This window comes from Poecilia mexicana, unplaced genomic scaffold (assembly GCF_051168715.1).
Source record: "Poecilia mexicana isolate PSO_F unplaced genomic scaffold, ASM5116871v1 scaffold_8, whole genome shotgun sequence".
Taxonomy (NCBI): Eukaryota; Metazoa; Chordata; class Actinopteri; order Cyprinodontiformes; family Poeciliidae; genus Poecilia; species Poecilia mexicana.
The window spans coordinates 19,631,952-19,646,615 of NW_028263377.1; the positions used below are offsets into that span (position 1 = coordinate 19,631,952).

The following is a 14,664-nucleotide window of genomic DNA, read 5'->3' on the forward strand; positions in this document are numbered from 1 at the left end:
CTAAGCGAAACAGCTCGGTTGCGCTGCAAATGCTGAAACATATGTTCTCAATGTTGTGTAACATTTCATATGTCGTTGCAATTAGTAAAAAAAAAAAATGTCATAATATTAGTTTATCCTTTATTAAGTCTTTGACTCAGCTAATAGGAAAGTACTTACAGAATCTAGATAATTGTCTAAAAAAAATAATACTGTAATCTTAATAAAGTATCTTCTTTCAAATCTTTTACATACAAAATATACATAATTCACACATATATACACACACTGAAAAGAGCATTGCTTTGTTTTGTTATTAAAGCACATTAAAAGGGATGATCTGCACAGCTGGGATTTTGCTGTCCAAACACAAACATCTGCACACGTTCATCACGCAGAGAATGATTCCAAGTGTCTGTTTCAGCGAAATGAGTGATTCGGATTTATCTGCGCCTTTGCGAGTTTGAACGCTAACCCCCCCCCCCCCGCACCTTTCTGAAATAATAAACCGCTCTGATATTTGGGCAGCTGTCTTAAGTGGGCGTGAGTTTGAGGTCTGATCATGGTTTCTTCTCCATTTATGAGGCAGCACACAGTAAGCCAACGCCATCGTTCCTAATTACTCCTCCTGCCAAGGATTCAGTCGGCTTGTATCCAGGGAAGGCGGCTCCAAACTCAGCTTCTTAGTCTCAGCAATATTCAGAATAAGTCAATTAAACATTTACACATTTAAATAAAACAGGCACAGATCATCTCCTAAAATGTGTTTGTTGCAACACTGCAGCTTGTTATTCAGCAAATATCCAGGATTGTCATATTTGGATCCAGGAGGAAATTTATAATAGAATATGCTGAGTTTTTATGTTGGAATTCATGCTGAATTTTGAGGATTGGGGAGAGCGGCTCCAGTGCCATTTTGGAAAATGTAAGATTTTCCTCCATATCCATTTGAAGTTAGCATTACCACTGCAAATCACTGTAAACTATGTGACCATGAGTGCAGGACTCTTGCAGGCGAGCACATACTGTGGCTCCAAAAGCAAACACACAGTTCAAATTGGGAACGCTTCTCACAGTCTGACTGGAGGTGCCACAGTAGACGCATGCTGCCAAAATCAGGCAATATAAACTACACAACGACTCATTTTATAGTTGGAGACAAAACATTCCCAGTAGACAAAATGTTTGAAAAAAAAAAAAAAAAAACCACAGGCTGTGAATAAGACCAAGTTATAATCTGAACAAAAAAACATTCGGATTATTGTCTACATCACGTCATATTGAGAAGCTATCCAAATATTTTTGCATCAATAATCTTGAAGTGTTTATGATTTATAGTGTGGGACTGGAATCAACTGAGAGTTACCGAGTAAGTCTGCAAAGACAAAAACAAACACTGCGGAATTGTAACCTTTTTATTTAGCATTTTATAAGAGCTCAATAATATATACTCTGTTAAATAAATGGCAGACAAAAAAAAAAGAAAAAAAAAAAAAAGAAAAGTAGCTTAAATGCATCTGAGCAGCATCCGACCCGCATAACAAACAGGTGTTTGATATGCGAGTTTTTCCAAATTTTCTACATAGTTTTTTTTTTTTTTTCTCCTGTGATCCAGAAAGTTTAAAATGTTTCAACTGGCCAAAACCTCCAAACCGCTTGTGTTTGGTTACAAGACTCTGCATGGACGTCACTGACCCTATGTGAAGTTCTGCACACAGAATACCTGCAGAAGTGAAAGACAACTCAGAAAAAAAATAAAATAATAAAAAATTTAAAAAAATCAAGAGACTGGGCTGTCATGCTCAGGTTAATGTGCTCAGTGGAGCTGCTTATGACTAACAGGTAATGTTTCAGCAGAGAAGTAAGAGGTACGCCGGTTATGTTGAGCCCTGAATACAAGCTTCACTTCTATTTGTCAAGTGAGATTTTAAGGTGGTGAGGTGGTGTGGATAAATCTACAGTAGCAAATCTACTGATGAACTAGGCACAAGTGAGACTAAGCTCTCTGTGCCTGCGAAACTGAGTCAAAGAGAACACATCTTCATTCCAGTACTCATAGCTGCAGGGTGGATCTGCCACTGGTAAGCAGATTTGACAAATTCTAGAAGAAAAAAAAAAGAAAAAAAAAGAAGAAAGGTTCTTTCCCTTACGAAATGTGCATATTAGGTAAAATGATTAAGAATCCTGAACAGTAACATTAAACCGAACAAAGATGCCTTCTAATTCGGGTGGATTTTTGCTTAGAGACAGCTATATTCACCGCTATAGCTACACTTTTGTATGAAGCACTAAGATACATAATTTAATAGAGATGCACCAATTAATCACCCAGAAATCAAAATAGTGTCTTGACTGGCAGATCAAATACTGAAGAATCCATTTTTTCCTGATACATTAAATGCATCACAATGGAGAACTCCAAATATTTTTGAAGCATGATTAAATTTTTTTTATTTTTGATGCATTTTTTTTTCCAGTTTATTAAAAAAGACAAAGAAAGGTTAGTGACATTGATTTTGATCTATACCTCTACCAAACCACCTCCAGAACATTTGTGTTATTTATACTTCTAAATTCCTTTAACGGCCAATAAAAGCCCAATTGGTGCATCTCTAGTATTTCATTTCTGGGTTTCTAGCTTATTGATTCAGCTTGTGTGAAAAAAAAACAACATGCTTTTATGCTATGAAAAATTAATTATGATTCACATGATGAAATGTAGGCAGTCGTGTATAAGCCAAACATCCACTATGGTATGCTGCTTGAAGACAGTTTTACAATTATACCTCGATGTTTGGGTTAAACTCTAACTTCACTGATATCAGATGATTGTACAAACTTTAACACCTTTAAACTACCAAATGTCTTTTGTCGCCGACAAAAAAAAAAAAAAAAAAAAAAAAAAAAAGCAGCAAATGTTTTTTTTTTAATTTCCTTGATTTGTTCCGTCACTGCAGAGAGAAGGATCAGATTAAGCTCTGGAAGGGGACAGGAAATTCCACAGTTAGCAATGACGCTCCACATAGAGTCCAGATAGTTGAGGAAGCCCAGTCACACACTGGTTGTGCAGGGGTGGCGCAGTGAGGAGAGGGGAGAGATAAGTGCTGGCTGGGCCAAGGAGGTGGAAAAGGGGCGGGGGGAGGGGAGTGGAGGGAGTTTCACGTCACCACTTGCTGCACTACTGAGTGTTCATGAGGGCAAGACTGGTCCCTGCAATGCAGCCTCCTGAGCAGCCGCTGAAGCTTGCCGGAGAAGTTTTTGTTCATCTGTCTGTACATGAGAGGCATCGCAAAGCTGCTGGAGAATGCCAGCAGCTCTGACACGCACCTCATGAAGTGATAGGAAGGCAGGTAATGCCCGTTGCTGATGTACCCTGGCGCACCGGCGATCGTGTGCACCAGGAGGGTCATGTAGTACGGGGTCCACAGGACAAACTGCACACACACCGACGCCAGCAGCAGCCGATGTATAGATGGATCCAAGCGAGCCGAGTCCTGATCCAGAGGAGTGGACTCCTTCCTGATGCGCAAAATGAGCACGAAAGCGTAAAACACGGCCACGGCCGGAACGGCGTAACCGATGAACATCATGATGGCGTCAGCCGCCTCCTTGTTCTGCATCTTGGAGCACTCGACCATCTTGGTGGAGATGTGGTTGCACACGTAGAAGAGCAGCGAGGAGAAGCTGGTCAACACGGCGCCGCCCCAAATGAAGCCGCACACGTGCTTGGTGTTGTAAACGCTGGACATGTACGTCCGCGGCAGCGCCCGCTCTATGTAGTAGTCCAGGCTGAGCAGCGTGGTGGAGTACATGATGACCAGGGACGAGATGTTGAATAGGATGAGCAGAGTGATGTGGACCTCGTCGTTGTACTCCCACGCGTGCCAGCGAGTGAACGTGGAGCTGAGGAGCTCCACGGGCGCCACCAGGTTGAGCACGAGTCCCGCGATGGCCATGTTGACGAAGTAGACGTCCGGCATGGTCATGGAGACCTTGTTGGAGAGGTTCACCGCAACCAGCAGGATGTTATAGCATAGCCCCAAAGGGAAGCAGACCAGGAGGTAGACGAGGGAAAGGATCGACAGGATGAGGCCCAAATCATGGGAGAGCTGGAGGTCCACGATGGCTTCCGTCTCATTGTAAAGCATGCTGCTCCACATCGCTGGGCTCCAACGCTGGCAAAGCTCCCTCAACAGATCCACTGTAACAGAGACACAAGTTAGGGTATGGCAGTCACAACTCGAGGAAAACATTTAACAACGTTGCATTCATTCGACTGTTAACTCTTTGTTTTGCCTCAGTTATGTTTCTCTCCATACAAGCTACATAAGGTCTGGCATTCCGTTTGGCCAGGAGCATCGGCTGAGATAATGCTCCCTTCAACCAAACGTTCTATCTCTCCTGCTATTAGCTTTCAACTTTCATGAACAGCAAAAATAATCATACATCAGATCCTCGACCGGCCCCCAGTCGGTCGTGACTATCGGCCGCTTGTACTGAGCAACGTTCTGCTGGAGGTTTCTTCCTGCTAAATTGGAGTTTTTCCTCTCCAATGTTGCTACATGCATGCCCGGTAGGAGGGATTACTGTAAAGTCAACAACAATACACACGTTTGTTGATCCGTGCTTGTCCAGAAGGAGTGAATATTGCAAGACAGTGATTCGACTGCGAGTAATTAATTGACTATACTGTACTGTTTGATGACTAGGATCAATTGGAACGTATGTGGGATGGAACTAAAATTATTTTTCTGTAACTTAAGACAACGTTTGCTGTGAAACTAAATTGAATTTATAAGCGGAAAGATAAACAGAATGTAGGTGAGAGCTCGAGTTTTGTATTATGTATTCATAAGAACGCATTGTTCTGTTTAGTGAAACATACAGTCTGCTTTTTTTTTTCTTTTTTTTTGCCACTTAATGAGCAGATTTCAGCTCGCTCTGTTATTGCGTTCTGTGCTGGCCAGAGGACCAGACACGGCCTTGACACAAAAGCACGTCAGCAGCGAGTCGGCTATTGTGCTCCGGGTAACGTCGTTAATTTCACTTCACTGCATCTGACTGGCTGAATACAAACGCCTCACAATATGTTTGCAGTTCAGCCTCCAAACCCACACCATTTCACCCTTACTTGGCAGAGCAAAAGAAGCCCTTGCTCTGATGGCAGAACACAAAACTGTATTTGTCTGACACCATGGCGAGCTTTTCCTGTCCTCCTCCGACTCAGAGTTTCTTTGTTGCAAGTAGGAACGGCCTTGCAAACGTTTCAGGTGGCCGAGGAGAACTGAGGTAAAAAAGAAGAACACTTTACATGTAGATTTGTTGCTGCTGCCGTTGCTATCAAAGCTGAGCGCACTGATCTTCGATGTTCAGGTTCCTGCCAAGTTCACCCGGCTGGGAGTGTGTTGACGGCTGGATTTATAACAAGTGAAATGTGAGGCAGGCTAAGTCGAAGGGTCAGTGGACGAAAGAATTTTAGGCTGGAGTTCAGGGAAAGGTTAAAAACAAACTAAAAAAAAAAAAAAAAAAAAAAGGAATGCACATGTCAAACTGGGTTGCAAATTGGCAAAAAGCAATCATAATCTACCCAGGTGATATTAAATAAATTTGTTAACAGGGTTAGGTCAAGGAAAATGAGATTTTACATTTCATACAGAGCTATTACAAGACATTGGCATCTTCTCAATTTCATTTCCATTTGTTTAAATATGTTCACCTTCCTTCAAAAAAAAAAAAAAGCATAATGTTTCTGAAATTATGTTTTAGGCAGTGACTTGGAGAGAATTTTCATGAAATCTCTCACTGGCACTAGGAGCAGCGAATGGAGTTTTGTTTTTAGGGCGATGAGTAACTATGCCAGTAAAAGGAAAACATTCTTCCGTTCACTTACATAACACCACTACAGAGGGGCCGTTTTTGGCCTTCAGCCTCAGACACACATGCACACTACGGCCTACTCTCGGCTCTGTAATGAGCCTATGGAGGAGGCTAGAGCTCAGAGCTAAACTAGAGCCAGATCGGGGAGGCGGGGGGAGAGTGTAGAGTTACTCCTTACAAAAAAAGAGAACCTCGTCACAGAAGCACTGGGTAGCCCTTTTGTAAACAGCAGCTAGGTGACTCATTGACTAAAACAGACACTGGTAATAGCTCACATTTAGCAATGATCCAGGACCATTGATTACCTGCTATACCTTGAACATGTTCTATAGTATCTCTGCTTCCTTCACCCCCTTCCATAACCTTTAATTACTTCAGGAGAAAATGACTTTAGGGTAAGTTGGTTCTTATTAAAGAGGGCCTGCTGCACCACAGCTTGCTGTCCTTATTCATTAGCACCTGCTTTATGCAGACATTTATGCCCCCCGCACCCCTTTCATTAACACATTGGCTCCCTTCAAACTGCTAATGATTATCTTTAAAAAGCTGCCTTTTTTTTTTTTTTTAAGCCCAACAGAAACATCCCCATTAGTACTGAATTGGCTTAGCTAAACATCACGAGCGAGGAAATAAGCTTCCTGTTTTCCAGGACAGCACACACAGTATGTAAAACAATCACCTTATTATCTCTCACTAGTCTGAAGGCACAGTGCACACACAGAGAGGATGAGATGTCCTATGCAGCTTGTGGAAGAAAGTTGGCCAAGGTTCTTTCCCCTAGTAAAGTAAGAAAAATGTAAAAAAAAAAATAAAAAATCCAAATCAGAAGGAGCCTTGGATATCTTGTTTATGAGGCAATGTCACAACCAGAAACAAACATCGAGCAGGAAATGGAAGAGCAACGGCTAAAGCAGCAGATGTCAACAAATGTCCTGCAGAAATTATTGCTGCTATGTTTGGTGTCATGGCAGCTTATTCTGTTGGTTAACTACAAAAAACATACCTAATAAATAAATGACATCAAGAGGAGGTTTATATATTTATTATTTACGCTGCTTAACAACCGTAACTAAGATCAGATGATATATTTTTGAATAATTTAGCCGCAATGTTTTTTCATGAATAGTCTTAATTAGAAATACTGCTTCAGACACAAAATGGGAATCCCATTGTGCTAGACTATTAGCTTACCATAGAAACCATTTGCTGTGAAAGTAGTCAGAAATATGCTGGTACAAATTAACTCGTGATCCTTGAGTTAATTTGAGTCAATATGAATTTTGCGAAAATATCCCATATGAAAGAACCAAACTGGTTGAAAAAGGGGTGAAATGACCAGCAGCCAGTGGTTTGACACCAATTTGATGCCATTATTTTGAACCCACAAGTTACTTTGCCTGAGTCGATGCACCTCTCCCACTGTGTACCTCCATTTCATACCGAAACATTGTCATTGCGTCCTTTTGTACCTCAGGCTAAATTTTAGGTGGCAGAAGGCACCATTTTGTGATTTCACCATCCATCACCATCTTCTGATTGCTTTTTCAAGCAGCATTATATGGTGAACAACCATATATAATAATTTACTACAACATCCCAATCAAACAGAGCACCTCTGAAATGAGTTATAGCAGCAGATTCACTTCATGAATGTGAATCAAGGTAGACTGCTTGAAATCTCTTATTTGATTTCAAGCATACATCAACAAGGTCAGGACAAACGATCCTATATTCCATTATAAGTGCATGCAGAACATTTTTTTTGCAGCCAATCTGCAAGATAGATCAGACAAAATGGAAAAGAAAATGAAAAACTACATAGTTTTATAGGGAATTTGAAATATAGTTTGATAGCGAGGCTTCCTGGTTTTGACTGTTTTAATATTTTCTTTCCAAGCTATATCTACCAGGGTGTTGTCACAGCCATTGCACTTCAGCTATGCACATTTCGCCAGCAGCCCATGATAATGAGAGCTCTAGTTTTCCACTCAGCTGGGGGGGAAACAAGCGAGGTGCAAGTTCACGCTGTATGAGCAGTGTCTGCTTTAATTTGGCGTCATGAGAATCCTTCCTATCCAAGCCTGTTCTGGAGTGTGGAGCTGGGGGTGATGTTTCTGGGGTTGAGGAAAGGCCACGGAGACGAGATGAACCACAACAGGCACTGGATTCAGATACTGTCACAACAAAAATACAGACTTTCCAACCGTATTTCTGTAAATAATGGCATATGCACATTATGTTTCATTGTGAATACATCTTTTAAATAACCTTTCCTGCTGTTGAATTAGATTAGTGTTTATTTTTCAAAGTAGTATTACTATTCAGTTTACTACATTGGACAACATGTGTATATCTGAGTCTTTTACTTGAAGCTCCCAGCATTAAAACAACCCAAAACAAAGCCCCAGAGGCATCTGCTGAGAGGTTTCCTTCCATCCAACCCAAGTCAGACATGAATCTGACTTGGATTAGCTTCATCTGAACTTTGTAAACAAATCCATGTCAAAATTATTTAAACTAAATACTCCCAGAGGGGAAGACCGTGTTTCAGCATGCGCCGGGACCCACCAAAACACGATCAGTGACGCCCGAGTGCCTGACGTCTCGGCATTCTGAAGCCAGAAACCCGGCAAGCTGATGAGAGCAGTGTGACGTACTCAGCCCGCACCCCTCGTATATGCTTACAGGAACTTGCAGCCTATTCACAGAAAGTGCTGGATGACGTCACGTGATTTCCTACTTGCGCCTGCAGAAGAGCAGTAAAAGCAGCAAAGCCCCAAACAGCCAGATAAGATAGCATGACCTGCTGTTGGAGACAGTAACAAACTATGCATTTGTGACTTGAAAGAAGAGCTCAAGACATCTTGTGAATTCATCTAAATCACACACAAGCAACAGACTTTGTTTTAAAGCTACTGACATTCATCAATCATTAACTTGCCGGTTAGTCCACACCTACAAAAAAGCTGAACTAGGGGCAAGTCATTGTTTTGTTTCTATCTCGCACAGAGTGCTGAGCAGCATCGGGCTGTAATTTGCAGAAGGAAAGTTTGCCTTATCAGGAACTAATTGCTTCTGGTCAGAAACATAACAATCAGCCTCCCCGGTGTGCTTTCTGGCAATGTGTTTGACAGTGACAGGCATCAGCGGAGTGAGAGTTCAATGGTCAGCACAAAGCAGGCTTACTGCCTCTAAATTGGGCCCCCTTACACGCCTATGTCCCATTTGGTCAAGTGCATGAAATTGACAAGTGCAAAGCCTTATTTTTAAGGACTATTTAATTTCATTTAATTCAGGAAAAGCTGTATTCTAATATTAATACTCGAACTGAAAATAACCCAATACTGCAAACCTTATCATCACCAAAACTTACCCGACTATTAATTATGTATTAGTAAGCTAATTTTGTTATGGCTTTGATAAAGTTCACTTATTAATTAAGGGTTACCATTACACCATTTCAAAAAATTTGAAAGAGGACAAAACGTTCCTTCAGTGTGATTCAGAGATGTAGAAGATTCACTGGTATATCTCAAGGCTGTTTTCATTTTATGGCCCTCTACAAACTGCTTTTGGCTAACTGAACATACTATGACATTTAGGTCCCAACTATTTGAACAAGAGATGGGGTAGTATCCGTATAAACAACATCTCCATTGGGAGTTTTACCGCACTTGAGACCTAACCTCCAAGGAAACATCCCCAGGTGTTGTTTTCTGAATGCAAACGCGTCGTTTAAACTGCGAAGTCTCTACAAACAAACTAGCCTATACTAATTTTGGCGTAAAACAAGTTACCACCTTATATTACGCTAATTAAATAATCAGATGACTGTCACTCGTTTACCTTTATCGTCTCATCTATATGCAGAGATTACTAGAGCGGCTTTCCTCCACCATGTCTACCATTTATTCGCGGGTGAAATTCACCTCAACTTACTTTAAGAAGAAACATTTATCAGATTCCTTCTGTATTAAACGACAGAAAAAGAGGATAACTTACCACAAACGTATGGGTTTGGATCGGTGACAAACCTAGGGAGGCATTGGATTCGGATGTAGCATTTCCACTGGCATTTCTCGGTTGCTTCATTTGAAAACAAACGGACGAATTAAAAGTGTCCCCTCGTCCTCCGCGACAATATAAAGGAGGACTTCAGGGCGAGCAAGAGCTGCTTCACCCCGTTTTCGATAAGTCCCCCGTCATTTATCAACTTTTTGTACGAGGCTTTCGGTCAAAAAAGGGGGCCGACCGTTAGAGACTTTACTACGGCTGTAGAATTGCTGCTGCTGAGTCCTATAGTGTATACACACACACAGACCCCTCCCCCAACTGTCTGCTCCCATCGCTCTCTGCCGCCGCTGCTCAGCGGCTGTTCTCTACTCTGATTGGACAGAGCGCGCAGGGGGCGGGGTTTGAGTGAACACACGAGTGCACATACAAATTTGAAACATCTTTAAGAATGGACGCGACACAATAAACAAAGAAGTACAGTGTTTCATAAACAATTAGCACAGCAGTTGGTAAGTTATACCCCCACTTTGGCTCGTAGATTATAGGCCATATTTTATGTTACGCATTTAAAAAGAAAATTACTTGTCAAGCACATCAGTTGTCAGAGATGTGTAGGCCTTTCATTGCAAAAGTATAGCAGTGAATCCATGCATCTTGTTTTGTGCACCTAGAAAACTAGTGGTGTACTGCAATTTTGTTGATGTCTGCCTCAGGGGTAGTTCATAATTTTTAAAGTGGGATTCTCTAGAAAGGCTCTTAGAAGTTATTTACTTCTTAGTTCTCTTGTAACAAACCTAAAAAGATTGTCAAAATTTGCAAAAATGTTTGATCTCATTTCTTACGCATACATGCTTTGTTGACTTGGAATACCAATTTTACTCGGAATTAATATTTCCTCAAGGTTTGTGCAAATGCTAATTTATGAACCTTTATAAACTTATGTTCAAGGCAGTTGCACGCCTTCTCATTAGCCAGATGTTTTAAACAAAAACAAAATGTAAAAAACTAAAAATAATAAAGCAATTTAAATGTTATTTTGTTGATATTTACCCCCACGTCCTTTTCTGTTACGGAGTTACTCTAACCAGAAATGTTTTACCTATTACCTAAGCAACAGAACATGTAAATGATGGGTTTCTGGTTTAAGGGTTGATTAAAAAAGGGTTTGCATGATGTTTTTGTCTTGGCCCCTTTTTATAACCTTTGATTCTGATTTTACTTTGGATGTCCAATTCAAGACTGTGGTTTGTTCCTGTTTTTATCATCTGACAAATATTGGTAAAACTCATCACCGCTGTCTCACGTCCTGAACTGAAAATAATTATTCATGCTTTGGTTTAATCACATTTGAATTATTACGATGCACTGCACACATGTTTTAGCAAAACCTCCCTCAAGTGGTTGCAAATTGTTCAAAACACTGCTACCAGGCCTCAGACAAAAATCTCACATGACTCCAATCATAATGTAACTACACTGGCTTCTGGTTTATTTTAGAGTGCAGATTGGAGCAGTATTTTTATGGCATAAACTGATAAGATTGTTACTCAAAGTTGATTTTAATTAGGCCTTTCCTTCTTGTTTCAATGAACAGAAGCTTGCCACCCCCACGTATTAGTTAAAGTACACAAGTATTGCCTTGAATTTATTGTATTGTGCTAGAAGGAGAGAAAGTTGCTGTGTTCTTTATCCCAACACTTATACAAAGATATATAATTATTTGCTAAAAAAGTAAACTGGCTGGAGACAAACTTGTGATTTGTTTAACAAATGAGTTTATAAGAGCACTGGTGTATAAATGCCGTCTTTGAAAGAATGAAAATTGATTCTTAGGGGAAATATAATTTTTGCATTATTAATTTAAAACCAAAGGTCAAGCGTCTGGAGAAAGAAATATCTATCTCACACCTGGAATGATTCCAAAACAAAGTGTTGTTTTGTTTAACCCAAGCAAACCAAATTTTCACTTTCTCAAAGCTCTGAAAAAATATTGTGTTGTGTTTAATTACTCATAAGCGGAGTAAGGTTTTCTGCCCCTCTATTTAGCTAACGGTTTAATGAAAATAACTCAAATTTTATAAGCAGTCTATCAAAATGATGAAACACGTATAGGTGCTGCTTTGTTAAATGAATCCGTCAACACCGGGGAAGTAAGAAGCTTAAGGATTATGATGTAAATTCTTTGCTGCAGCAGTGCCTCAAACAAACCTGACATAGAAAACCATGTTGCACGGCAAGTTGGTTTTCGTCATGCCTTTCTCCTCCTAACAGAAGTTAATTACACCATAGACTACCCTGATGAAAGATGACATACCCAGCTGAAAATCCCCTTGTTTGTGTTGCTATAGATACCAAAAGTTTACGATCGACAATGGAAATCATAAAAATGTATCATAGTTACATAGTTCAGAGCTATAAAAAAAAGTGGAGAAGCACCTCATCTTTTTTATTGCTCCTAATGAGTTATATGTAGTAAGTACATTCTCTGTTCAAATTTATCGCAGGTGCAACTAAAAGCCCTAAAATAATTTGAACTCTGGGCGTCACCTGGTGGCCTGCTAAAAGTGATATGAACTGTTTTTGACACGAAGTCTTAATTATTACCTCGCCGTGTAAAGAGGTGTAGCTTTCTGCTCTTTACATTAATCGTAGTCGAAATACAACAAAACTCTGAAGTGAATGGCTGAATCAGTCACTAATTAAACCCCATAAATAAAAAGGAAAGAAAGTAAATGTTTTAATGAATTCTGAGAAAATATTTCCCTCTTTTAGCCTCTACACACACAATGGGACAGTATACAGTGGACAAATGAAAAAATGAATTCAAACTACAAAAACAAAAGCGCATTGTCTAGTTTATTCTGAAATTCAATTAGAAAGAACTAATTGAATTTTAGAGCTACATAATATGATTATGTATAAGAATAGGGACTTCACTATTTTAATTTGTCCTGCCCTGACTAAAACTTGCCATGTTAAATGCTGCTGTGGTTGTATTTTCCTGGTATGAAGTACCAGAAAATTACTGTCAAAAAAATCCTAATTAAAAAAGGAAAAAATCTCAAATATTTTGTATTTTTTAGCACAGTCTATTGGAAGATATATCAAATCTATTGGATTGAAATCCAGGTTATACATGTTTGTCCTGCAAGTGTACCTGAGAGTGCATCTGAGAAAATAATGTATGTGCAATGCCTAAGCATACTCTGTTGCAATAAGGCACAACTAAAGTATATACTTTTATGGTCATAGTACATATGAAAACACAAGGATTTTTCAGTTTTCCAAAGCAGGACGAAGTGATGCACTGTGAATAATAACAGTGTAACCTTTCATTGCCATGTGACAAATTCTGAATGCCTTTTCTGATAATAAGACACAATCGCATAAAAAGATCTCTCTGTCCGAGGATCTCGCGCCGCAAATACAATAGAACATCCTGTTGTACTGCTGCACATCAGTTAACTGAACGGAAAAGACGGGAGTGAAAGTTTACAAAGCATGAATACAACTAATTAAAACACAGATCTGTCTTCCAAATGAGTGGAAAAATGTACACTTTGTTTAAGCAGCCTGTTTTAACTTGTTGTTGTAAATCTACACTGCTTCAACTTTAAACTAACAGAAACTAAAATAACAGACTTAGACATCCCTTAGTCCATCCATCCACATCATGCTGCACCATTTTCTGACCTGGCCATTGTGATGAAGAGTTGTCTACTCAAAAAAAAAAAAGTTTGTATGCAGGAGATTTTTTACTTAGGAAGTTAGATCCAACTCTCGGCCCTTTATTGCTTTGTAAAGATAGAACTTAAAGCATGAACTCAGATCCGGAGCACAGCTTTTGTTTCATAGTGTGAAACTAATACATAGCAAACAACTCAGATTAATGAGACATGCTCTCGTACCATTGATTATGTTAGCTTCTGATGATTCTTCAGTTTACTTTATTATCTGGTTATTATGAATACAGTCTCTGGCATTGTTAGATTTTTAGATGGATTCTTGTCTTCCTGATAGATCAAGTTTGCTTTAATTTCTGATTAGAGGTTAAAACACACACATCCTGATTAATGCGTCTGTGCATGTAGACTTTTACTCCTACGTTGGACGGAAGGGCGTACGCTGGGGAGAGCCAGGAATTGAGTGGGTGTTGATAATGAAATCAGAGTTTATCCCCAATCAAGCTCAGGAATCAGGCCCTGTTCCTGGAAGCTGCATTTCCAATATAAAAGGCTCTGTTCTGCATTTATTTTTGCCTGAGAGTTTTTGACTGCATAGCAATATGTGGTTTTGGTTACAAAAGGTAGTTCTCACATTTAAACGCGTCCCATCTGTTTGCGCACTTAAGTTGGCACCATTGGTAACCAATGCCGGTCTCTTTAACTCCTAAATACGTCATCCTATAACAAACAACTGCCGCCTCAGTGGGGTGCTTCTGGAATGGCCTATGATAATCACGGTCAGGCACAGCAGCAGCTACGTCTCAGTGATAATTTGTTTATCTAGTTGGGTATTTGCATGCTCACAAACAGAGGCAAACTGTACAACAGTACATCACAGTGCACAATGTGCTCATGCCTCTAAGCTCAGTGGCCTGGGAGTGCACATTAAGCTCATTAAGTCTGTGGTGGAGATTATGGTGTTTCAGACCAGGCACCAGCATCCAGTGGCTTGGGCGTCTCATCATTTTCACAGGAAAGGGAGGAAGTGGATGGATTATTGCAGAAGAGCTCCTCTGACTCACCACCCAGTCGACATTGTCTAATCAGAAATATTGCTGACTGAAACCTT

General features: G+C 40.1%; 1 protein-coding gene across 1 annotated transcript; it reads right to left on the reverse strand.

Annotated features, from left to right (window-relative positions):
- Nucleotides 1–1,380: 1,380 nt before the first annotated feature.
- On the reverse strand, nucleotides 1,381–10,184 carry gpr146 (G protein-coupled receptor 146). Its single transcript, XM_014989330.2, has 2 exons — nucleotides 9,859–10,184; nucleotides 1,381–4,180 (listed from the first exon to the last, which is right to left on the reverse strand). The coding sequence occupies exon 2, from the start codon at nucleotides 4,137–4,139 to the stop codon at nucleotides 3,138–3,140; it is 1,002 nt and encodes a 333-aa protein (XP_014844816.1). The 5' UTR covers nucleotides 4,140–4,180; nucleotides 9,859–10,184; the 3' UTR covers nucleotides 1,381–3,137.
- Between the last annotated feature and the right edge of the window lie 4,480 nt (nucleotides 10,185–14,664).

Excerpts from the sequence above, each read along its gene's own strand:
- gpr146 (XM_014989330.2), bottom strand. The coding sequence starts at position 4,139 with ATGTGGAGCAGCATGCTTTACAATGAGACGGAAGCCATCGTGGACCTC.